The sequence below is a fragment of the Ceratotherium simum genome, chromosome 4, assembly GCF_057802395.1.
Source record: "Ceratotherium simum simum isolate JZ-2026a chromosome 4, ASM5780239v1, whole genome shotgun sequence".
Lineage (NCBI taxonomy): Eukaryota > Metazoa > Chordata > Mammalia > Perissodactyla > Rhinocerotidae > Ceratotherium > Ceratotherium simum.
In genome coordinates, this window is record NC_141903.1 from 25,858,921 (window position 1) to 25,885,017 (window position 26,097).

General features: G+C 50.2%; 1 protein-coding gene across 1 annotated transcript in view; it reads left to right on the forward strand.

Moving 5' to 3' along the window:
- The first annotated feature begins 904 nt into the window (after positions 1-904).
- Positions 905-26,097, forward strand: part of FAT2 (FAT atypical cadherin 2) — an 80,951-nt gene continuing 55,758 nt past the window's right edge. The window contains exons 1-2 of the mRNA XM_004428630.3: positions 905-1,036; positions 22,031-25,309. Of these exons, the coding sequence (XP_004428687.2) occupies positions 22,051-25,309 (3,259 nt within the window). The 5' untranslated portion in view covers positions 905-1,036; positions 22,031-22,050. The remainder of the gene's footprint in view (positions 1,037-22,030; positions 25,310-26,097) is intronic.

The following is a 26,097-nucleotide window of genomic DNA, read 5'->3' on the forward strand; positions in this document are numbered from 1 at the left end:
CTGTCTGACTCCTCTTCCCTTAAAACATGGGTTCTCAATATGGGGTGCACAATGGAATCATTTGGGGAGCCAGAGTAGAGAGGTACCCCATAAAATGCGTCAAAACTAAGACGTCTTGCCACCCCGTGAGTTCCCAGGCTCTGTGCTTTGCACTTTACACACAATATCTGTGTCATGAATCTGCACAACCTGATGAAGCAGGGATTCTAGTTACCCCATTTCACAGATGGGGAAGCCAGAGCTTGGAAAGGTTAAGTCACTTATGGAGGAAGTTACACTTAATAGCAATAATAAGAAAAATGACCTTTTATAGGCGCCTGTCTCTGCTAAGTGCCTTCCATCCACCTTTATCTCGTTTAATCCTCATAACAACCTCGTGAGGTAGGAGTTATTATTGTCTCTATCTTTTCAAAAAAGGAAACTGAGGCTCAGATCAAGTAACTCACCCAAGGTTACTGCGCTAGTATGGGGCAGCGCCAGGGTTTTGACCCAGGCCTTGGGGGAGGGACGACTGTGGTTGTCTGTCTTAGATCTGCAGCTTCAGGGAGGAGAGTGCAGAGAACACTGGCCAGAGAGCTAAGTGACCTGGGTCCTTTCCCAGTCCCCTCATGGTCTCTGTGTGCCCTCAGGCAAGGACCACTTGTTCAGGGCCTCAGTTTATCCCTCTGTAAAACCGAGCAGGGAGATGGAAATGGGCCTGATTTCTCAGCAACTTTCCAGCCGTCATTTTCCATGACTCGATTCCCCACTGTGAGTTCTGGGCCACAAACCAGTTGGCTCCCTCCCTCCCTCTCCGTGAGACAGAGAGCTGGCAGGAGAGGATGATCCGCCTCAATTCTCCCACCTCCTTTTTCCTCCTCCTCCTCCTGGGCTGGGACACACCTACTCCAACTTTCTCAGCAGCCTCTTAGGAGCGTGTGCCTTCCTGCTTCGCGTTGCTGCACCTTTCCCCGGAGCTTGTCAGCCCCGTGCTGGAGAAAGGGGCTCCAGCCCAGCAGCCCACCCCGGGGCACCCTCCCCTACCTGAAGGGCACAGGTAAGAACTGCTGGAGGATGGGACGTTGGGGGTAGGGGGTTGCAAGACTAATCCATTCTCGTGTCTTGTCCCAGAGCAGCCTGGCATTGGAGGTTCTTGGAAGGTGGAGAGGGAAAAAGGAGATGGCTGGGGCAGGCATGGCGGGGGTAGGACAGGGGCACCTGGGCCTTGGATCACCTAGGTACACTGAATGAAGCCAGCCCAAGCCCGGGGGCTGGGGATTGGAGCCCCGGAAAGGACAAGGCTAGGGCTTTGATCTCATGGAGGAGCAAGGTCATATTTGCACATGTGGGAAGTTGGACTCTCGTCCTTGGAAGAATGAAATTCCCTGCTTGGGCTTTCCGGCGATGAGCCTTCAGGGAGACGTGAGGACAGTTTCCTCCATGGTTTTAGGAGGAAGTGCTGAGGCCAGGGAACCAAGAGGTGCTGGCTTCCTGTGTGAGTCCAGGGGGGCACGGGGGCCCTATCACAGACAAAGCCACCTGGTGAGGAGGAGGGAGGGAGGGCCTGAGGGAGAGTCAGATAACTGGCCACCCTGGCTCTCATCTGACTCTTTAGAGGCACCCGGATTAGAACCTCAGCTTTCCTGGCTTTAAAATGAGGGCGCTCACAGTCTCTAAGGGCTGTGAAAAGCTGCAAGTCTGAGAGGCACCAGAAGTGGCACTGGGGTCGGGGGGAACAGCTCTGTCGCCCTGTCTTAGGGGACGCAGGAATCGGATGCGTGTCTTCGGAGGCAGGAGAGCTGGAGTGCAATGTTGAGTGGGGCCACCAGGCCGCAGTTCAGCCCTCCCCTGTGCTATTTGCCCCACTGTGGGGAGCAGTGGGGCCACCGAGGTTTGCCAAGGGCTCAGAAAGCCTGCCTCTGTCCCCGGCCGCACCCTGGAGCTGACAGCCTGGGCTCAGGAAAGAGGAGGGAGGCAGAGAGGCAGGCTCAGGACTCAGAGCACTCGTCCTTCAGCTCCTTCTGCAGATGGGAGGGCTGAGGCTAGATTACCAGCGCCGTCCACACAGAACACTGCTAACAGTGATTATTACAGCTGATACCCACTGGATGCTTCCTGCGTTCAGGGACTGGGCTGAATATGCATGGTCATTTGAAAATTTTGAGTTTTCAAAGCAGGCAGGGTGAAAAGACAATTTCATGATTCGTGTCTCTGTAATTCACAGGCTGTGTGGCCTAAGACAGTTCTATACCTCTCTGGGCCTCTTTCCCTACATATAAGATAAAGGTGGTTGGATTATTGCTAAAACCCATTCTTAACTGATTCACTCCAACAAGCCTGTTGAGCAGGGATGATGTCTGCCTTTTGCAGGTGAGGAAGCCCACGGGCTCAGCGTCCTGCGGTGCAGTAAGAGGCAGGAGCACGGGCTACACTGGCAGGAAGGTGCTGAGTCCATGTCGGCTAGCCCGGTGGAGTGAAACAGCGAGGCCCCCTCTGCCATGAGCTCCCCAGGCCTCGGTTTCCTCATCTGTAACATGGGGGAGGAATTACAGGGAGTCAAGGTCTTCCTGGCCTTCTCTTTTGGTTCCATGACTCTTAGCGGCCTCCTTAAGGACTCTGGGAACAGACCCAGAAGGACATTGCCATTCTCCAACCCCTATATCAGCTGCGCCCAGGCTTTCTGCAGGGAGGAGCTGCCGGGCTACCTCTACGCAGTCCTCCGTCAGTTGGGCCGCCATGCTCCGCTCCCTGCACACCCTTCCCTCAGTGCAACTGAAGTCACCCTGCCCTGGAAGTTCTCCTTCCAGCTGCCCCATGACAGGCCGTGGCACCGGCACTGCTGCTGGCCAGGTGGGACCAGGTGGGAGAGAAGGTGGGGCAGGTGCCAAGCCTTAGAGAGAACTGGTGTGTGCTGGGGGCGATGGGGCTGGTACAGTCGGGGACCTTCCTGCCTGGATGGGCCCTGCCTTTTGGGTTCCTTCAGTACCAGATGGGCAGAGCCTCTGGAAGCCGGCCGTGCTTCCTGGGGCCCCAGCACAAGCTGAGCTAGCTCAAAGCTCAATACTACGATTTCTATGACTAATAGTACTAATGCTTACATTTATAATAGGGGTTTAGAGACAGGTTTACAAAGAAAAGTGTGGGTCCAAATCCTGGATATTATTAGTTGTGTGACCTGGGCCTCAATTTCTCTAAACCTTCTCCTCATTTGAAAAACCTTTTCTCAGAGGTTGCTGTGAGAATTAAATGAGGTAAAGCATGTAGTGCCCAGGGCTTATTTATTACGTCCACAGTCATCAATTAATTGGCTCCCCTCTGCTTCCCCTGGGGTGGAGATCATCTCACAGCCTCTAAAGTGCTCCTTCCTGAGACAAATCACACTTGTCATTACAGTGTTAGTTATTTCTGTATTTTTTGTTTGATATTCTCTCTCCTCCGAAGTGTCGCTCGCTGCTCTGGCACCCATGTCCAGCACGGTGCCTGGCACATAAGAGAAGCTCCTTGCACATCTGCTGAGAGGGTGAATGAATCTTCATTTCTAATTCATAGATGAGAACTGTCACTTAGAGGGACTAAGCATTAGCCGAACCCAGTTATAGATGAGTCGGGAGTAGAGGGTCCCTAGAGATCATTGAATCAGACAGATGGAGACACCGAGGCCTCACCAGAGAAGGCTGACAACTTGACCGAGGTCACACACCAAGTGATTGGGGAAAATGGGACCATTACCCAGGTCTTTTCCCTTTCCTCTGCCTCTCTCTGTCTGGCCCGGTTCAGGAGAGGGCCCTGTTTCCTAGGTGGATGGGCAGTCTCAGAGGCCAGTAAATCATCCCACAGCCCCTGGAGGCAATTTGGGATCAACAACGAGGTTGATCCCTAGACTGTAAGCTGCCCTTCAGGTGACAGGGGACACAAACCTCATCAATCAGACTCCTCTCCCAACACCCACCAACACACGTACATGCACACGCGCGCACACACAAGCACAAGCATGCACACAAGCACACGTGTGCACCCACCACTCCATCACTATTGCCAGCAAGTCAGCAGGTGTCTAACTGTAACTGGAAAGGTCCTCAGGAGTTCCCCGAAGTCTCCCTTCAGGAATTAGTGGTCCCATTTTAGAGATGCAACCATAGATCCTGTTTGTTTTGTTTTTTGTGTGTGTGTGAGGAGTTTTTAAACTTACCACACGACTCATATTGAAGCTAGAGTTTTTTGTCTATTTATTTATAGATTTTGCATTACTTGCCAAAAGTCAATAGTCAGTTTGTGATGGCGTCCTGGGTTGGCATGCAGCCAACGGAGCCATTTCGGAGCATGGGATTTAAACGTTGGAAAGAGAGCTCTGATTCACTGATGCTGTCCCCCACTTAGACCGTGTCACACACACCTTCTCTTCTGTTCTCCGCACAACTGCCCTGTGGGTCAGCCATCAGCATCCTCTACCGTTTCTTTCTGTGGTTGCTATTGTTTCCAGTGCGGAGACGAAAAGAGACTCAGTAAAGCTAAGCCACTTCCTTTGGGTCACACAGCTTCTATTCTCTCAACAGACACTTAGTTCATGATGCCTCAGGCCCCCAAAGATTTACAGTTGGTGGAGGCAGGCCCATAAGTGGATGGTTTAATACTTTGAGGTAGGCAGTAACATAGAGACAAACATGGGCTGGCGTGAGGCCCAGAGGAGCCAAAGTTAGCCCAGTTATGCAGTCAATGAAGGAAGCCTTCTCGGAGGAGATGGTACAGAACATCAGTGTTGAAGACTGAATAAGGCTTAAATAAGGAAAGAAAAGTGGGAAAGGCAATTCAGAAAGAGATAGTAGCATGTGCAAAGGCACAGCAGTTAAAAAAAAAAGAAAACAGCAGGCCATGCAGGAAACTATCAGGTGGGTGGAGAACATTTGGAGGGACGTGCTTTGAGAGGTAGGATGGGGCCGGGTCATTGAAGGCGTTGTATATCAGGCCAAGGAGCATGGCTTTTTTAAAAAAATGTAACTTATATATAATTTTTTATTAATGGGAAATTATAGAAATATACAAAAGTAAGTAGAATGGTATAAAAAAAAACCCATCACCCAGCTTCGACAATTATGTTTCCTCTATACCCCCACCAATGCTTCCTTCACCAGACTATTTTGAAGCAAATCCCAGATATATAATTGCATCTGAAAATATTTCCATATATATCTTTAAAACATAAGGACTTTAGAAAATCATCATAGGAGTATGGCTTTTGTTTTGCAAGGATTGGAGGACCATGTTGAAGGAGTTTAAGTCAAAGAGTGTGTTGGCTAGGTGTCTGTGGCTGTGGGGTGCAGCAGGAATTTAAGGAGGGGGGTCAGAGTAGAAGGTTAAGATATTTTGTTGTCTGTCTCTTAGCCAATCACAGTGTTTGATAGTCCACAATTATCCACTGATTAAGAAATTATCTCCTAAAATCCATCTCCTTCTGAAAGAGGTGGTGCCTTAAGTGTTTTCCAGTTTGGAGCCTGCAGAAGAGAGAAATCCCTCCCCGCCCCCCTTCCTGAGACTGGAGCAGCCCCTACAGGCCACCTGAGCAACAGGTAAACAGGCAGCTGTCCGTCCCCTGGATGGAGGCAGGGCGCCCACAATGAGAATTCTCCAGTTCTCAGTTCCCGTTCAGCTCCAGTGCCCACAGCAGCTGGCCTCGGTGCAAGTCGAGCAGGACTGCACATGCCAGCTGTGGGGTAATGTCAGCATGTGTGTGCGTGTTGGCCCGCGTGTGTTCACGTGTCCCAGGTCAGAGCTGCTGTCTGTCCCGGCAGCACCCCCTTCCCTCTGGGTCCTCCCAGCAAATGCAAGGCTAGACGGCACAAAATGCACCATTTAGACGCCTAGAAGCTTAGCCTGGGAAGCGGCAGTGCTTGATACCAGTATGGCACCATGGTTGGGCACATGAGTTCTGGAGGGTGCTCGAGTTCCGGTCCTGGCTTTGCTGCTTTCTATCTCTGTGACCTTGGACATGTCATTTCACCTCTCTGAGGGGTGTGAGGGTGCTTAATGCTATCTACCTCACAGATGCACTGTGTGTTGATGCATGGAAAGCTTTTAGCATAGCACTCAGCACAGATTAAGAGTTCACTAAACGTTAGCTACTGTTATAGCTTTGGGGGCTCCTGACATCTTCGGAATTGACTCAGAGAATCATAGCATCTTGGAAAATTCAAATCCTGGAATCTCAAGCTCTCAGAAGTGTATAATTAGAAGAACCCTATTGGATTCCTACTACAACTCTCTACTCTGTGGAAATATTCCTTGTACAGTGTCTCTGACAAATGGTCAGCCTGACTTTTTTTTCTTTTTGTGAACATTCAAAAACAGAGGGCATCAATTGTAAGTTACAGCTTGATGGATTTTTACAAAATGAACACCAATGGTGGCTAATCAGCAACCAGAGCGAAAAGCAGACATCACCAGCCCCTCAAGAGCCCTCAATGCCCCTTGCCAGTCACTACCCCCCACCCTCAGTGCAGCTATTAGCTGGCCAGGCAGGCTGTTCTCCAATACCGTCTTGTGAGCTTGGGCACCATCGTTAGGAGGACTCTAATTGTTAGAGAGGTCCAGTGAGTTAATTTGGAAATTGCTAAATTAAACTTTACCTTTAAAAACTGTTTTGTTTTTACTGTCATATTTCCGTGGCAGCCTAGTTTAGAGCTGAGCTTCCCAAATACTCAGAGCTATTTTTTAAAAATACAGATTCCTCAGCCCCATCCTCGGTCTACAAAATTAGAATGTGGGGTCTGGGGGTGGGGCCAGGGACTCTGTATTTCTCCAAGCTCCAAGGGAACTCCAGGTGAGGTCCGGCTGGGTTGGGAACCGTTGGACTGAGCTCCGACTCAGCTCCGACAGACCAGTTGCTCTAATCCATGTTCCATGCCTCCTGGCCACTGACCTCCGACAAGGCACTTGGACTTTCTGACCCTCAGTTTTTTCATTTGTAAGATGAGGATTAAATGATAGTACCTACCTCCTTGGGTGGTTGAAGGGCTCTGAGACGTCCACGGGGCAGGTGCTCACTAAGCGACAGGTGCTATAATTCGCACTGGATTACGGGAAGGGCCAAGTGAGTGTTGGATTTGACATCTGAAGCCTTGTGTCTGAGTCTTGACGGGACCACTTGCTAGCAGTATGACCTTGGACAAGTCTTTTGATTCCATCTCTGGGCTTCAACTTCCCCATCTATAAAATGAAAATACTCCTTGCTCCCCTCATGGGGTCTTTGAGGAGACCAAACAAGAAAATGGCCCAGAAAATTGCTCTGAGGACAGAAAAATGCTACATGAAGTAAACCCCAATGAACTGGAACTCAGCTGAACCTGGGAACCCGGTGGAGAGTGGGCTCGCCCTTGTCCCTGCGGTTCTGTGGAGGGCGGGCCGGTGGGGGCGGGGAAGGAAACTGCTGAGGCATCGGGTTTCCACAGCCCTGGTATGCCCTGGCTCCGCTCCCACGTTTCTCGGTTTCTGAGAACTGTCTCCTTCCTGGTTCCTGGGGCAGGAGGAGTCCGGGATCCCATGGTCATGAAATTCCGCACAATTGGCCATAGTCAGACTCTCTTATTATTTAAATGTGTTCCCTTTTATTAAAAGTCTTCTTTGAAGGAGTTTATCAGCATTTTTAGAAAACTTTTTAATGAAGTATAATATGCATATAGAAAAGTGCACAAATCACACGTGTACAGGTCAATGAACTTTCCGGAAAGTAACCAGTTCCCAGATAAAGAAACAGAACATCATCATCATTGTGGAAACCCCATTTGTGCCTTTTCAGTCACTAACCACCCCCCTTCTCGCCCCCCAAGGGTAACTTTACCCTGGTCTAATCCACAGATGAGTTTCGCCTGTTTTTAAACTTTACATAGTTGGAATAGGACAGTATTTGTATCTGTATGTGGCTGCTTTCACCCCATATTATGTGAGCGAGATTCATCTGTATTGTTGCCTAGAGCAATACTTCATTTTCTTTGCTGCATAGTATTCCATTATATGACCACATCATAATTCACTTATCCATTCTGCTCTTGATGGACATTTTGGTTATTTCCAATGCAGGGCTATTATAAATAGTGCAGCTCTGAACATTCTCATGTGAATCTTTTGGTGAACATATGTACACAGTTCTGTATACACCTAAGAGTGGAATTGCTAGGTCATGAAGTGTGTGGATGCAACCCTTTGATTTCCAGGTTCAGTTCTATTCATTGCAAGTAGAACATGGTTCATGGGGCTGAGTCTTTATCTGGGAGCTAGACAGATCCGTCCACAGGAAGATAAACAGTTGCCGCTGGGGTTTGAGATGCTGATGGACCCAGAGATTTGCAGACTCAGAGACTTCCCAGGGCAAGTCAGGTGCCAGAATGAGAGTTGCCGCTTTCCCTCTCCTGTCTGCTCTTCTGTTTGACTTTAAACATAACCTTGTGTCTGCTTTGCCCGACGGCCGACGACGTTCCCCCAAGAGTGGTCGGTGGACCCCCTACAGGAGAAAAGGCGCACTCCGAATCCCTCCGCAGCCCTGCTAACTCAGACGGCCTGAGGGTGGGGCTGTGATTTTTATCACACTGACACTTGAGAATCATTTCTCTAGCCTAAAAACGTCCTGAAGATTGCAGTCTTTTCCTAACTTCCCCACCCCCTCTCCCCGGGGCCTTGGAGAGGGCCACACATGGGACATCAACTTTGAAAGGAGACACGGTAGAAAGCAGGGTCCTAAAGAAAGAGATTACCTTCTTCAGCGGATTCCCAACACCAGTCACACCAAAATCGCCCTGGGGAACTTGTTAAACATCTATTCCTGAGCCCCACCCCTAAAGATTTTGATTCAGGAGCTCTAGGGTGGGGCTGGGAATAAGTATTTTTAACCCCCACCCCCACCCCCTTAGGGGATTCCCCAAGGTGAGAGCCGCTGATTCAAGTCAATGGCCAGCGTTGTCCGTGAGAACACTGTGGGCCCAGCACTCTGTTGAGTTCCGTGTCTGCGTGGCTGGGTGGAGCACAGGGTCACCATGGGTAAGAGGAATCAGCGTGGACAGAGCCCAGGGGCCTTGAATGTGGATCTCCAGGGCTTGGCCTGGAGCCCGCCAGCAGAGGCTCGTTTGCATCTCGTTAGTATGCACCTTGATGCTCCCAAATCGTCCCTAACCCCTCTTCCGTCTCTGGCCCAGCAGTCAGGTTCAACCAGCTCAGCTGCAGGACCGGTGCCTCAGACAGTGGTACTGCCTGTCTCGCCCCGCTGCTGGAACCCCGCTTCCCGCTTGCCCAGGCCTGCCTGCCCGCAGGCTCTGTCCTGAGCTGTTCTGCTCAGAGAGGGTTGGACTTGGACGGACAGACAGCACAGCTGGGCAGCACTGGAGGGAGTGGGATTGAGAGGGAGAACTGGAGACTGAGCCTGGGCTGAGAATCTGTGTTTGCTGGCTGGAGGGTACCCGTGATTACATACTCCCTGGTGTGGGGGAGGGATCATATGACCCTCCCCAGCCAAGTGTTCCTTCCAACCGCTGGCATGCGGAGGCAGGCCAAGGTAACTGTTAGACACACAGGTAACCTGAGTTCTAATCCTGGCTTGCCCACATACTAGCTGTGTGAACTCGGAGGTTAGGTCACCTCTCTGAGTGTCATTTATCCCATCTGCAAAATGAGGATAATTATAGGGTTGCTGTAAGCTCATTTGAAAACCACAGTGCATGCCAAGTGCTCACCACAGGGCCTGGCACACGCTAAATGTTCAATAAACGCTAGCTGTGACCAGCGCTTGTGCCCCTGTAAGCCCTTCATACTCCCCAAACCTCACCATCGTCAGGGCCTCATCTGACAGCAGCTCAGTGGAGGGTTAGCTCAGTAAGGCAGGAGAGCGGGGACTAGACCCAATTCCCAGATGGGCAAGTGGAGGCCCATGGAATGAGAGGGTTTGCTCAGGGTCCCCACTGGGCCCCCGCTTGGCCCTCTGATGTGGTACCGAGGCCCCTTGGCACCAAAGGAGTAGGGGCTTTGGTCCCTGAATCACCTTCATCCCAGCGGCCGCCGCGTGAGGGCTCCCGTGTGAGGCGTTGTGCCGACTGGTTCATGCCCTTCATCTTAATCCATCCTCACAATGGCTGGATGGTTGCCTCCCCCGGTTTATACATAGAGAGACTGAGGCTCCGTCAGCTTCCATGATTTGCTCAAGGCCATACAGTCGGCAACGGGCCGAGGCAGGGCTCTAATGGAGGCCGCCTTTATCCAGAGCCTGAGCAAGTGACCGCCATGTTACGTGGCCCTGACCGCAGCCTCCCCAGCCCCCAGGTGCCTGAGTTAGAGCCAGACCCGTGGCCAATGGTCTCAGGCACAAGGAACAAGGAGAGGCTTCGATCCCAGCAGCTTCTCAGAGAGGAACACGGTTCCCATCACTGGTGGCCACAGGGCCAGCTAGCTCCCGGAAGACAGTTTGCTGGTCCCGGATAGAGAGGGGAACCACGCGGAATGGCTTCATTTTACAAATCACATAAGGTGGGGCCCGGAGAGGCCACCCCCACGTATCAGTGGCAGAAGAAAGGGGATCAGGAAACCCATGTTGTTGCGGGGTGTCCACCATGTTCTGTACCTTTTGTCTTCACTGCCCGCCTGACACCCACTCTGCCCCCTCAAACTCTGACTGAGATCACGACTGGGACCTCTCTGCACCCGCAAGGGGAACAGGGGGACAGGAATAGAAATTTTTCTTATTATTTTAATGCGGCTCAAGCTGCCGCTTGATTTTACTATAAATCATTGCAAGGAGAGAAGGAATGTCACAAAGACCCACAGGGGAGTGTGTGTGCGTGTGTGTGCAGAAGGGTGCTCTTGCAAGGGGACCAGTGCACATCAGAGAAAAGTCCCCTCATTCCACACAGGTTTTTTGAACACCTATTATAATAGTAATAACATTACTATAATTATTACAATAGTAATAGTAATAACTCAAACAGCAGTGGTGATGGCATTAACTACTTTCTGTGTGCTTGGCATATGCTAAATGCTTTCCATGCATAAGCTCATTAAATCTTGCAGTGAGGTAAGCATTGCTAGCCCCATTTCACAAATGGTAGTACTGAGGCTCAGAGAGGGGAAGCCAGGCCCTTAGATGCAAGCAGAGGCAGGATTGAGCAGGTTTGACCCAAGGCCTGGCTCCTTCCCCCTGCACTCTCCTCCTGACAAATGACCAGGAGGACTGCGGCTTTGCGGGTTCCCGAGGTGCCCCCAGGTAGGGAGAGGAGCTGGGGTGGGGGGAGCAACTTGGCCAGTGCAAAACGCTGAGGACAGGGAGACTGGGCTCTTGTTCGGCTGTGCCACCACCGTGCTATGTAACTTAGTGCACAGCACTATGTGACTTCGCTTCTCTGTGTGTAGTTTTCCTGTCTTGACGAAATGGAGATCAGACTCCTAGCAGTTTTCAAACTGTGCCCTAAGGAGGCTTGGGAATTTCAGAGAGATGCCTCAGAAGGCGAAGGCAGCAATGAATGGAGGGCAGGGCTCTGGGCCCCCCAGTCACATCTACCGCAGCAGCTCCGTTTAATCCATTTCACAAAACAGTAACAATAGTTTCAAAATGACAAAAGCTAGCATTTATTTAGTGATTGTTAGGTGCCACGCACTGTGTTAAATACTTAATGTGAACCATCTAGATGAACCTTCAGAACAACTATCTGAGGTGGGCTCAGTTAGTATCTCTCTTTTAAAGATGAGGAAGAACCGAGGCTCAGAGGTTGAGTTAGTTATCCAAGGTCGCCCAAGTTGGAACTTGATGCCTATATGTCTGAAAACTCACCCTCCTGCAAATGATTTCATTGGATCAAAGAGTTGCAATCAGCTCAGAATAGTAAGCAGCCCGCTAGGCGAGGCCATGCCACAGGGGCGCTCCGGCCTCCGAGGCTGGTTCTACTCTCTGATAGAAGCTCTCCTGCCCTCTGGGGGAGTCTATGTCGTGACTTCAGGACACAACCTTCCCCCCCACCAGAGACACCCCCAAATCCAGACCTTCAGGACAGCCTTTCTCCCCTCTCCCCACGCCTCCTCCCATCCAGGGGCCTCCTAGTCCCTTCCTGGCCAGAGGCTGCCCCCGCCAGGAGGAGAGAATCACTGGCTTCACACAGGGCTGAGTGCGCCTTGTGCCCTGGTCGGGCCTAGAGAAGGAGCTGTTCCCCCTGTGTCATCCCCAGATCTTCTAACTGATAAATGGCGGTCCATGCCCTGCTGGGCTAGAGCTGGTTTTGATCTTACAGACCCCTCTGGCCAGAGAGTCCCGGAAAAGGTGGGGCAGGATTCCCCGCTGCCCCCAAGCCCTCTGGTCCCGGGGTGCCCTGTGGTTTAGGGAGTTTTCAGCTCCAAATGCAATGCTCATGGATCCATACAGACAATCCCAAGAGGAAGAGACCTCTTACTCTCTGGGCCTCAGTGAGTGTCGGGTCTGTGAACTCAAATGCCTACAGCCAGGGCCGAGCACTCACCGGTGACGCAGGCCCAGTATGTGGACGTGAAGCCATCCTGGACACTTGTTTCTTCACAGCTGGGACAGAGATATGGGTACAGAACGTGTGTCTCTTCGATGAGAAAACTGACCTCGGTGACGAACGGCAGCTGAAGCAACCTCAGTGTCTGCGACGCCCTGGGGAGGGGTGACCCCGTGGAGAGCGCGGCCCTGTCTAAAGGGCGCAGCCACTGCTCAGCTCCAGCCGATTGTGCCATGGGGGAACATGGACACTGTGTCCTCCAGTTCATTAAAGAGAGGCCAGAATCTAGATTTTTGGTGAAGCTTCCCAATGTTTATATGTTAACAACTAATTAAGGTGGAAACCATCAAACAACAAACCAACAGATTATGGACCCAACAAACCTACCTGCAGCCTGACAGCCCCTGTACCACCAGTTGGCCACGTGGGATGGTCTTGAAGCGTTCTAAGATTTTATGTCCAACCCACGTCCCTCTCTCCTGCTCCCTGTGTAACCATCATGTCAATCCAGCAATGGTGTCCCACCTCACTGCCGGTCTTTCCTGTGGTCTGAACAGCCCTGGGCCACCTTCCTGACCTTGCCGGAACCCTCTCTCCTCCCTCCCTCTAGTCCAACTGCATGACTTCCTTTCTCTTGCCTCAGGGCCTTTGAACTGCCTAGTTCTTCTGCCTGGGATTCTTTCTCAACATGGCTTTTGGCCCTCCCCCTGCTCAAATGTCACTTTGTCATGTAGGATTCCCCTAACCACTCTTTCAAAAGCAGCATCCCCCCACCCATCACTCTTTAACCCTGCTTTGCATGATTTTTCTTCATATCACTTTTCATCACCTGATATAGTGTATTATTTATTTATTTATTTATTTTATTTTTTATTTATCGTCTCTCTATCTCTGCCACTAGAATACAATCCCCACAAGACCAGGGACCTCATCTGTCTTGTTCTAGAATGCCCTCACAAGGTAGGCTCTCAATAAATTAGTATTGAATGAATGAACGAATGAATGAATGAATGACTTTGGCAGAGGAGGTTCAATAACAAAAACACTTTCTCATCATGCCCCACTTTGTCACTTTTCTTCCTCAAAGCCCATGTGCCTGGAAGCCCTTTGTTTCCTTCAAATATCCATCTCCCCAGGGTTATATTATGCCTTTCGAGGGCCCAGGCATTTTAGCCTTTGAGGGCCTCTTCCTCCATGAAAAAAATATTAGAAATTATATCTAATGACAATATTGATATAAAGATGAATATATTGTTATATATGAAAACATTTTCTTCAACCTAAAAGTTTGTTTTCTTTCTTCTGAATTTAAGAGAAATTAGAAACTTTCAGTCAAAACATTGCCCCTAAAAGTACCGTGGGCCCTGGGTGTGCCCACAAAGCCGAGCGGATAGGTGGACCCTGCATCCTCCTCTGAGTCCCACACGCCCTTGGTTCCTGTGCCATGCTCTCCAGAGCAGAACTGTCCAATATGGAGCCACTAGTTACATGTGGTTATTTACGTTTTTTTTAACTGAATGAGGCAATGCAGTTTAATTTTTTTTTTTTTTTGCTGGGAAAGATTCGCCCTGAGCTAACATCTGTTGCCAATCTTCCTCTTTGTTTTATGTGAGCCACTGCCACAGCATGGCCACTGACAGACGAGTGGTGTGCTTCTGTACCCAGGAACCGAACCTGGGTGGCCGAAGCAGAGCACGTGGAACTTTAACCACTAGGCCATCGGGCTGGCCCACTATTTATATTTAAATTAATCAAGATTAAAGAAGATTACAAAACCACTTCCTCAGTTGTACCAGCCACATTTCAAATGCTTGAAAGCCACACGTGGCTGGTGGCTCCCACTCTGAACGGCTCGGACATAGAAGATTTCCATCATTGTAGAAAGTTCTGTTGGAGAGGGCTGCTCTAGAGAATCAGCTCCAGCTACTCCAGCCCTCTCTGAGTCTCTCTTCTTAGGATGTGGGTTCCTGTTCTGGGCCAGAACTTGAAACCACCACCCACTGGGTGGGTGAACCTGGGCAGAGCCTTCAAATTATTTGTCATGCATTGATTCATTCAGCCTTCTCAACAACTCCATGAGATAGGCGCTATTATCATTTCCCTTTTTCTGGGAACAGAGAGGTTACATAACAGCCCAAGGTCACAAAGGTGGTGAGTGGTGGAGCTGGGGCCTGAAAGCAGGTCTGTCTGACTCCAGAGCCCGCTTTCTCACTATTAATTCTATCCCCACTACACCCCCTACCCAAAGACCAAGTGAGATAATGCATGCAGACACTTTTTGAAAATGTATAGATTGGCATACAGATATAAGACAATATAATTGTTGTCATCAATAATAATAATCCAAATACTGATAAAGGGACCCTAAGGCCCAGCTCCCTTTTACCCATGTGCTAGGTGAAGACCTCCTCTTCAGTGATTTCTCTTCCCTCTGACTCCAGGTTTGGGCAGGCCTGGCTTCCACAGACAGCTCTCTTGACAGCCTCTCCATCCACGGTGGTTTGGGCTGCCATGCACTGAGCCATTCTTGGTCCTAACAAGGTGTTACTCTGTGTCCTTCCGGCCTGTGCTCTCACCTATCCCATCACCTGTTTTCCCTGCAGCCCTGGGAAGTAGGTAGGAGTAGCTATTATTATCTCCATTTTACAGACAGGTAAATTGAGGCTCAGAAGAGGTTCTGTGGCCTTCCCAAGGTCACACGACCCATCAAGGGCTCAAGCCACTGACACTTTTCCTGCTCGTATCCAGTTCTTTGACTTGCTTTTGTTACATGAGAACCCAGCAGTGGCCGCCTACAGAGTAGCAAATGACTCGAGTGTTCATGCAAGTTTCTTAGAAGTACATCAAGCCTGCCTACTCACAGTGAATTCCAGGTGGCTTAAACCAGTAGAGCTGGAGTCAAGTCCAGCTCACATGAGAGTGGGAGTCTAGAATGGGAAAAAAATCCCCCTTTTCATCTGATGTCGGGTTGTTCTTCCCAGCATGTAGTTTCTGTTCTGGTCCTGCTTCCTCTCAGAAACCTTCAATGGCTCCCTACTACTAAAGGGAAAAATTATTTCAGTAGCCAAAGACTTCCTGATAACAGGTACCTGGAATGTCAACGTTCTTTCACTTATGGTTTCAATTCTGGTTCAAAGGCACTATCCCTCCTAATTCCCCCTCCCTGGCCCACTCCCACCTCCCAGCTTTTGTCACAAACAGGATATATTTAGGATTCTTTCTTGAGAGCCACAAGAGCCAGCCCTAACACTGGATGCCCGAGGCAGAGGCAGTGGAGGGGAGGGGGGATAATACTGAGGAAAATAAACACCGAGGGCACCCAAATCCACGGTAATGTCACATTTAGATTTTGGAGAGAGGATGGACATTCTCCAATCCACTGTCTCTTAGACTCAACCAGTGGCCCTTTCTTTCATGAAAGACTTTCCAAACTTTTAAAAATATCTTATATCTCGTTGCTTCTCCCCAGATCCTAGGAAATCCAGAGCACCCACCAGGTTCAGGAAATCTGGCTCTCTGTTTCCAGTTCAGCCACCAACTTCCTGGGTGGCCTTGGGTGTGCCATGCAAATCTCAGTTTCCCTTATCTGAGAAATGGGAGTAAAAGGGCAGATATATTTCCTAGGAGTATTATGTGGGCTGTTAATTAATGTCTGCGTCACACCTAAGAACAGGGGCAGTGTCGGGCCATGAGGGAGAATGTCATCGCTGATCTGTGCCTGGGGACTTCTGGGAGTGATGGGGAGGAATTTCATCTTCAGAAACAAAACCTGACATTTTGGACACATCTGGTGGGAGCATTGTTTTTTTTTTTTTATAATTTTATTTATTTATTTACTTTTTCCCCCAAAGCCCCAGTAGATAGTTGTATGTCATAGCTGCACATCCTTCTAGTTGCTGTATGTGGGACACGGCCCCAGCATGGCCGGAGAATTGGTGCGTCGGTGTGCACCCGGGATCCCAACCCGGGCCGCCAGCAGCGGAGCACGTGCACTTAACCGCCAAGCCACGGGGCCGGCCATGGTGGGAGTATTGTTAATGGAAGTTTGATTTGGCTTTGAATTCCTTTGAGTACATCTGGTTGCCCACGGAAGGGACAGAAGTGGTCACAGAGTCATAGGCTCCTAGAACTATAACGCCTGAGTCATGCACAGGGACCACTACAAACGAAGATCATAGAGCATAAGAATCATAGCACATCCAACCACAGGTCTTAGAACCCTTTATGACAAGACACAGAACGTCAGACCAGCAGAGCCCCAGCCTGTCAAGTCAGGAGGGGCTCCCAGAGGTCATCTCGTTTACTTTTTCAAACCCGTGCTTCCCAGGGGGAAAGGAACAAGCCTGTGCGGAGGGACCTAGGCCTCTGCCCCTGCTACTAATAGTGCAGCTCTGCTCCTATCTGTTTATAGATTGCGTTTCCAGGTACAATTTCATCAGGAAAAAAAGAGATTCTGCCCCTGAAGGCAATAGAGGGGTTTGAAATCACGGATCCATTCCAGCCCCTCCCCCAAGCATGCAAACATCCTCTACAGATGAGGAAAGAGGTCTGCGGGGCAGAGGTGACTGACTTGACCGAGGCCACAGGGAATGAGTGACTTTAGAGCCTGATCTCCCAAGAGCCAGGTCACTCACCACACTGACCATTGAACAAGCGTCGGCGAGTGTGTGGCCCTGGTCCACAGCCAGAGGAAATCCCTTCGTTGCCTTTGAGGCTCGTGTGGGGTCTAATGGAGACCAGGGCCCTGTGCAGCCAAAGAATTGTACCTGCATGAGTTGGAAGGGACTTCAGAGCTCTTCTCTTCTCCCCCAAGCGCAAATATCCCCTGGGAGCAGCTCATCCTTCACAGGTGGCCACCCGGACCCTGCTTGGATTCCCACAGGGACGGGGAGCTCTCCATATTCTGAGACGACGCACGCAGAACTGCATTTGAGATCACTAACCAAGAACATGAGGAAAGATCTAGAGCACCACTCCTCCTAGTTGGGCTGAGACTTTTATCAGTGACTTGGATAAACACGTGGATTTTCTGAATGTTAGGATGAAGAATCTGAGAAGGTGGACCAGTGAGCTGAAACACGGGGTGAGATGAATCGTGGTCTCATTCAAGTCCTGCAGCGTTTAGCTGCAGAAAATCAGCCTGCACGAGAGCAGATTGGGCATGAAGTGATCACCCATCTGAGCGTTTTCTTTACCCACAAACTCAACAGGCAATAGTATGAGCCAGCTGCTAAAAAGTAATAGTACTTGGTAACATTTGTTGAAAACTGTGTCACGTACTATGTTCAGTATTTATGTACATTAACGAATTTCATGCTCAAAATGGAGTATGAAGTAGGGAAACTGAGGATCAGAGAAGGTAAGCCACTTGCCCGAGGTCACACAGCCAGAATTTGTGTGTTGTGAACCACCCTCTACTGCCTTCCCCATCCATGAAATGGGTTGGGAGTTATAAGGAGGCAGAGTCCGATCCACACATATATCCTAAAAGGGTCCATTCATGAACCCACACACCTGAGCTTGCTCACACCTGTGCACACACAAGCCCCAGGCTACCAGTTTATTTACTCACATCATATTCATTCTGTCAAGCAGGCACACACAATTAATGTACCCACACAATTACTCAAAGACTGCCTCCTCAGGATGTGTGTGCTCCCTTGTGCGTGCGCACGTTCACCCACGTGCACGTGTCTCTCTGAGTCTGGGGAGCCAAGGGCATGAGGCCCCACCCCAGACAAGCGTCTGCTCGCAGCTTCCCAGAAGAGCCAGTGGCTGGGGCTGCAAGCTTGGACTCGACCAGAGACCAGCAGCTTCCTGATCAGCCGGGGCCCAGGCTGGACCTTCTCCAGAGGGCTTGGTGGACCCCACCCTCACCCCAACCTTGGGCTTTGATTCCGCCTTGGCTTTGAAAACTAATAGTAACTAATATTTACTGAATGTTTTTCTAGGGACCAGGCACATGAATGATCTTATTTAGTCCTAATAAAACCCCAGGAAGGCAGTACTCTTAACAGGCCCATCTTACAGACGAGGAAACTGAGGGTCGGAGAGGTTGACTTACCCGAGGTTATATGGTCAGCAAGTGAGGGAGCTGGGACTTGAACTCAAACAGTCGATTTGTAAGTGACCACATTCTCTTTCTGGCAGCGTGGTCGGGAGGAAAGAACCTGGCTCTAGTTCTCAGACTATGACTTTGGGGAGGGCTCTTTCTTTTTTGGGGACTTTATTTTCCAGCTTCAAAAAGGAAGGGATGATTGGGGCCAGCCTGGTGGTGTAGTTGTTAAGTTCACGCTCCACTTCGGTGGCCTGGGTTTCGCAGGTTCGGATCCTGAGCACGGACCTACGCACTGCTTATCAAGCCATGCTGTGGCGGCATCCCACATATAAAGTAGAGGAAGACGGACATGGATGTTAGCCCAGGGCCAATCTTTCTCAGCAAAAAGAGGAGGATTGGTGGCAGATGTTAGCTCAGGGCTAATCTTCCTCACCAAAAAAAAAAAGGAAGGGGTGGTCACTAAAGACTCTTTCTGCTTTCGTTCTGTCATTGCCTTTCCTAAATCCAGATCCTTCCATTTTTCAAGTAGCATTTATTAAGTGTGGTTGTGTGCCTGATCTAGGCACTGGGAATTCATGCATGAATAAGATGCACGAAGCTCCTGTCTTCCTGGAGCCCAGTGTCTAGTGCAGGAGACAGTCATTAAACAAATAAACAAGAACATATTGGGTGGTGATAATGGAGAAATGGGATAACATGATAAAGAAGGGTTTTAGGAAGGAGGCTACATCAAACTGGGGGTTAGGAGGTGACATTTGAGCTGAGAACTGGATCACAAGAAGGAGCCAGCCATGTAAGAATCTTATGTAGAGGGAAACAGCAAGCGTAAAGGCCCTGAGGTAGATCCCACTTCGGTATGTTTGCAGAGGAGAAACGAGCCCCTGTGGCTGCAGCTTGGTGAGGAATGGGGAGAGTGCTGGGAGTTATCACTGGAGAAGCAGGCAGGGCCCAGACGGTGTGGGGCCTTCCAGGCCATGGTAAGGAGCTTAGATTTTAATCTAAATGCTATGGGAAGCCACTGGAAAATTTTAAGCAGGGAAGTGATATGAATTGATTTATATTTTCACAAGATGTTTCAAAATGGTGGTCCTAGGTGCTGTGGGCCAAAAGGGTGGCCCAGGGAGCCCAACGTGCCTCTGTACCCTGTGAGCCTGTTGACTTGTCCAGGTGTGGTACCAGGAAACAAATGTCAGACAGGCCCTTCCCTCAGCCCCCCACTCACCAGGTCTGTGGGTCCAACACAGCCATGGGCACCAAATCCCCACCCAAGGATGCATTCTCTCTGCATCTTATCCCCCTCCAGAGAGACCCCACCCCTGCTCCCTTCCCTACAGCTCCTCTTAATAACTCCCGCTCTGCAAGGCGTCTGTGCAGCTGCTGAGCGGTGTGTCTTGTTGGGACCTGCCCCCCGCGGTGCTGACCTCTTGAAGAGGAAGCTTTCCGCAGAGCAGGGCAGGCAGAGCTGGGAGGCTGCATGCGTCCTGGGCTCGCTGGGCCGCTGCATGAGTGGACCTGGGACTGGGGTAAGGACACATTTTTCCCTGGGGCTTTGACTTCAAAAGCAGTGCCATCTGGGGGGTGGGTTGGAGTCTGAATGACTCAGGGTTCCCCTCCTGCTGGCAGGGAACAGTGTCAGGGAGGGGGTGAGTATGGCTTTTCCTGGGGCCTGCTCCATTGTGGGCTACCGTGGTAAGCAAGGGGTGTCAGTAGGGGGCCAGGAAGGGTGGGGGAATAGACAGCATCCCTTTCTGTCACTGGCTTTAAGACCCCAAGTGTAGAATCTGCCTTCATCCTGCCCCTCTTTTCTGAGGTGCCTGGGCTCGGGGCGTCGCCAACAGGATCTCAAGTGAGAGGTAGGGTGGTGGGGAGGCTGGAAGGATGGGGCATATTCAAGTTCTTTTCTGTCGCAGGCTTTCAGATCCCAAGTTAGGCAGACTTTTCGATTCCTGCCTCCATCCTGCCGCCCAAGGTCTTAAGGAAGCTGCCTTCGGTTCCCGCAGGACTCTGGAAAGACAAGGATCCAAGCTTCTCCTTTTCCCCCTTGCTCTGGAAGTTTAACTCTTACTTGCCTTTGAAGAGCAAAGCAACTGGAGAAACCAGTCCTGCCTGTTTCCTCCAGGAATGCTCAGCACAGCTGGCCGGCAGCCGCGAAGCTCCTGGGAGTCAGGAGCCCCATGGCAGGCCAGGCACCAGCCTGGTGGACACAGCCTCACGTTTTGCTTCTAGAAGGCCCAGTTTGGCAACCACACTCTGCCCTCCTCCCCCCCTCCCTGTCCTTGGCCCTGATGAGTCTCCTGTTTTGACCCAGGCTGGAGTTCAGGGACAACCATGTGGAAAATAGCCAGGGAGAGAGCAAGGACAGCAGCCGGTCTCAGAGGGATGAAGCATTCATTCACGGTCAGCTCAGCAGTCCCCAGGGACTAGTTGTGACCTGGCCACTTATTATGGGACTTGAGGCAAGACCCCTCCTCCCTCTGGGGCTCTATTTCCCCATCTGTGCATGAGGAGCTGGGTCAGAACCCCATGGTCTCCAAGGACCATTTCAGCTCTGACGTTCCAGGAGCTTAGGAGTTTTCTGTGTACAGAGTTATAAGATGAGTCAGAATCAGGCCCTGTCCAGAGGGACTTGTGGGGGGACAGGTGTAGGCGAGCCTGGGGTAGGGGAAGCAGCTCTGGCCTGTGACTCAAGAAGCTCCAAGTCTAATTCTTACTTTGCCTCCTCTTTCAGGGGACCTGGACAGGTCCCCTCCCTTTATGAAACTTAGTTTCCTATTATGAATAATAGCTGATATTAAGTTAAAACTTACTATGTGTCAGACACCTGACTGGGCCATTTCCCTATGTTATTTCATTTAATTTTCACGCCAATCCTATGATCTGAATAATATCCTTGTCCCCATTCTACAGAAGAGGAAATCAAGTCTCACAGAGGTTAAGCAACCTGCCCAGCAAGTCACCAGCTACTAAGGGGTGGAGTCAGGCAGCCTGTGCCAGGCCTGTGATCTGGGTCACTTTGCTTTCCTGCAGCCCCCGCACGTGCAGACACAGCTCAGCCCTGATGGAGGGTCTTGTAGGAAGTACTTGGAACCAGATTGCTAAGCTTGGGTACCTGGTTGGAACCCTTTCACCATCACTGGGGAGCCAGTGAAGGTTTTTGGGAAAAGGAGTGGAGTGGTCAGTTCTGTGGTGTATCTGCCGGCGCCCTGGAGGGAGCATTTAAACGAGTCTGCTGTTCTTCAATCATACGGTTTCTCAACCTTGGTACTATTGACATTTGGAGCTGGTGCCTTGCTTGTCGTGGGAGCTGTCCTGTGCCCCACAGGATGTTTAGCAGCATCCCTGGTCTCTACCCACTAGATGTCTGTAGCACCCACTCCCACAAACTGGGACAGCCGAAAATGTCTTCAGACGTTGTGAAATGTTCTCTAAAGGGCAAAATCGCCCCCAGTTAAGAACCACAGCAGTAGGAGCCATTTCTTTCCTAACTTGCACCCTTGCCTTCTTTTTTGCCCAGGGTTTCGGGAGCTTTCCATCATGGTTATTGCCTTGCTGGGTTTTGCCATTTTCTTGCTCCGTGGTACAGCCTGTGAGAAGCCCCTAGAAGAGATCATCTCCTCCTCAGCCTGGCACTTCACACACCCCCTTTACAATGTGACCATCTATGAAAACTCTGCTCCCAAGACCTACGTGGAGAGCTCCGTGAAAATGGGCATCTACCTCACAGAGCCCCAGTGGGCAGTGAAGTACCGGGTCATCTCTGGGGATGTCGCCAATGTGTTTAAAACAGAGGAGTATGTGGTGGGCAACTTCTGCTTTCTGAGGATAAGAACAAAGAGTAGCAACACGGCCCTTCTGAACAGGGAGGTGCGAGACAGCTACACCCTCATTGTCCAAGCCGTGGAGAAGACCTTGGAGCTTGAAGCTTTGACCCGCGTGGTGGTCCACATCCTGGACCAGAATGACCTGAAGCCCCTCTTCTCCCCACCTTCATACCGAGTCACCATCTCTGAGGACATGCCCCTCAAGAGCCCCATCTGCAAGGTGACCGCCACGGATGCTGATCTGGGCCAGAACGCCGAGTTCTATTATGCCTTTGACACAAGGTCGGAGATGTTTGCCATCCATCCCACCAGCGGCGTGGTCACCCTGGCTGGGAAGTTCAACGTCACCTGGCGGGGGAAGTATGAGCTGCAGGTGCTGGCTGTGGACCGCATGCGGAAAATCTCAGAGGGCAACGGGTTTGGCAACTTGGCTGCACTCATCATCCATGTGGAGCCTGCCCTCAGGAAGCCCCCGGCCATCGTCTCGGTGGTGTTGGCTCCACCAAACAGCAGTGAGGGTGCCCCCTATGCCACCATAGTGGTAGATGCAAACAGCTCAGGGGCTGAAGTGGACTCATTGGAAATTGTTGGTGGTGACCCTGGAAAATACTTCAAGGCCATCAAGTCTTACGCACGGGGCAATGAGTTCAGTTTGGTGTCCGTCAAAGACATCAACTGGATGGATCATCTTCATGGATTCAACCTCAGCCTGCAGGCCAGGAGTGCAAGCAGACCTTCCTTTTATTCCCAGATCAGGGGCTTTCACCTACCCCCTTCCAAACTGGCTTCCCTCAAATTCGAGAAGGATATTTACAGAGTGCAGCTTAGTGAGTTTTCCCCTCCTGGCAGCCGCGTGGTGATGGTGAAAGTAACCCCAGCCTTCCCCAACCTGCAATATGTTCTAAAGCCATCCTCAGAGAGTGCAGGGTTTAAACTTAATGCTCACACTGGGCTCATCACCACCATGAAGCCCATGGACTTCCATGACCGAGCCCACTACCAGATACACATCAGAACCTCACCAGGCCTGGCCTCCACCACTGTGGTCATCGACATCGTGGACTGTAACAACCATGCCCCCATCTTCAACAGGTCTTCCTATGATGGCACCTTTGATGAGAACATCCCTCCAGGCACCAGTGTCTTGACTGTTACTGCCACAGACCAGGATTATGGAGAGAATGGATATGTCACCTATTCCATCGCTCATCCAAAAGCTGTGCCCTTTTCTATCGACCCTTACCTAGGGATCATCTCCACCTCCAAACCCATGGACTATGAACTCATGAAAAGAATTTATACCTTCCGGGTACGGGCATCAGATTGGGGATCCCCATTTCGCCAGGAAAAGGAAGTGTCTGTTTCCCTTAGGCTCAGGAACTTGAACGACAACAAGCCTATGTTTGAAGAAGTCAATTGCACTGTGTCTATGCGTGAAGACTGGCCAGTCGGAAAGTCAGTAATGACGGTGTCAGCTATAGATGTGGATGAGCTTCAGAACCTAAAATATGAGTTTGTGTCAGGCAACGCATTAGAGTATTTTGATCTAAACCATTTCTCCGGAGTGATATCCCTCAAACGCCCTTTTATAAATCATACTACTGGTCAACCCATCAACTATTCCCTGAAAATTACAGCCTCAGATGGGAAAAACTATGCCTCACCCATGACTTTGAATGTTACTATAGTGAAGGACCCTCGTTTTGAGGTCCCTGTAAGATGTGATAAAACTGGGGTATTGACACATTTCACAAAGACCATCCTACGCTCTGTTGAGCTTCAGAACCAGGACTCCAATGATGAGGACTTCACTTCCTTAAGTGCATATCAGATCAATCATCATACCCCCCAGTTTGAGGACCACTTCCCACAGTCCATTGATATCCTTGAGAGTGTTCCTCTCAACCTTCCCCTGGCCCGCTTGGCAGCCAATGACCCTGATACTGGCTTTAATGGCAAACTCGTCTATGTGATTGCAGATGGCAATGAAGAGGGCTGCTTTGACATTGAGCTGGAGACAGGGCTGCTCACTGTAGCTGCCCCCTTGGACTATGAAGCCACCAGTTTCTACATCCTCAATGTAACAGTGTATGACTTGGGCACTCCCCAGAAGTCCTCCTGGAAGCTGCTGACAGTGAATGTGAAAGACTGGAATGACAATGCTCCCAGATTTCCTCCTGGTGGGTACCAGGTAACCATCTCAGAGGACACAGAAGTTGGAACCACAATTACAGAGCTGAAAGCAAAAGACGCTGACTCAGAGGGCAATGGGAGGGTTCGTTACACCCTGCTAAGCCCCACAGACAAGTTATCCCTCCACCCCCTCACTGGGGAACTGGTTGTCACAGGACACCTGGACCGGGAATCAGAGCCTCAGTATATACTCAAGGTGGAGGCCAGAGATCAGCCCAGGAAGGGCCACCAGCTCTTCTCTGTCACTGACCTGACAGTCACATTGGAAGATGCCAATGACAACTCTCCCCAGTGCATCACAGAGCTCCGCAGCCTGAAGGTCCCAGAGGACCTGCCCCCAGGCACTATCCTAACGTTTCTGGACGCGTACGATCCTGACCTGGGCCCTGCGGGGGAAGTGCGGTATGCCCTGTTGGATGATGCCCATGGGACCTTCCAGGTGGACCCAATGACTGGCGCGCTCAGTCTGGAGAGGGAGCTGGACTTTGAGAGGCGGGCTGGGTATAATCTGAGCCTGTGGGTCAGTGACAGGGGGAGGCCCCTGGCCCGCAGGACGCTCTGCCATGTGGAGGTGATAGTCCTGGACGTGAATGAGAATCTCCACCCTCCCCGCTTTGCCTCCTTTGTGCACCAGGGCCAGGTGCAGGAGAACAGCCCCTCGGGAACGCAGGTGATTGTCGTGACTGCCCACGATGACGACAGTGGCTTGGACGGGGAGCTGCAGTACTCTCTGCGGGCTGGCTCCGGCCTTGCAGCCTTTAGCATCGACCAAGGCACAGGTACTGGGAGTGGGGCAGGACGGGAGTGCAGGTCCTGGGAGAAGATGGGCCTAAGAAAATCATGGACTTTTCTGAAAGAAGTCAGTCTGCAGGCTAAAAATAAGAGCAATAAATGGGGACTCTCCTTCCTGTCCCTTTTATTTTATTTTTAGTTTATCTTTACTGGAGATATGTATATATATACACGTGTGTGTGTATGTATATACTTAAGTAGAATCAACCATTTCACTATCATCTGTATATATATATATACAGATATGTATATATATACACAGACACACACGTTATATTATATATATATTACATATATATATTCTGCTTATAAAAGTAATGCATGGTGGTTATAAATTTTTTATATCTAATTTTAAAATGAGTGTTTCTCTGTGCCCCATCTCCTCAGATATAATTTTTATTAATGATTTGGTCTATAATCTTCTAAATTTTTCTTCCTTATATCTGATACATTATCACTGTTCATTTTATTATTATGAAAACAATACAATAGACACTAATTCTGAAACATACTTTTTCCACTTAATGTAATGCCAGGACATCTTATATGTCAGTACATAAAAATCCTTTTCATTCTTTTTTAGTGGCTGCATTTTATTCCATCATATAGGCGTGACATCCTTGATCATATACTTTTACTCATATGTACGCGTCTCTTTAGGAAAAACTCTTAAAAATGCAGTTGCTGGGTCAAAGGATAATGCATATTTTCAATGTTAATAGATATTTCCAAATTGCCCTCCGAACTTATTTGTTCCTTTTAAGCTCCATAGAAA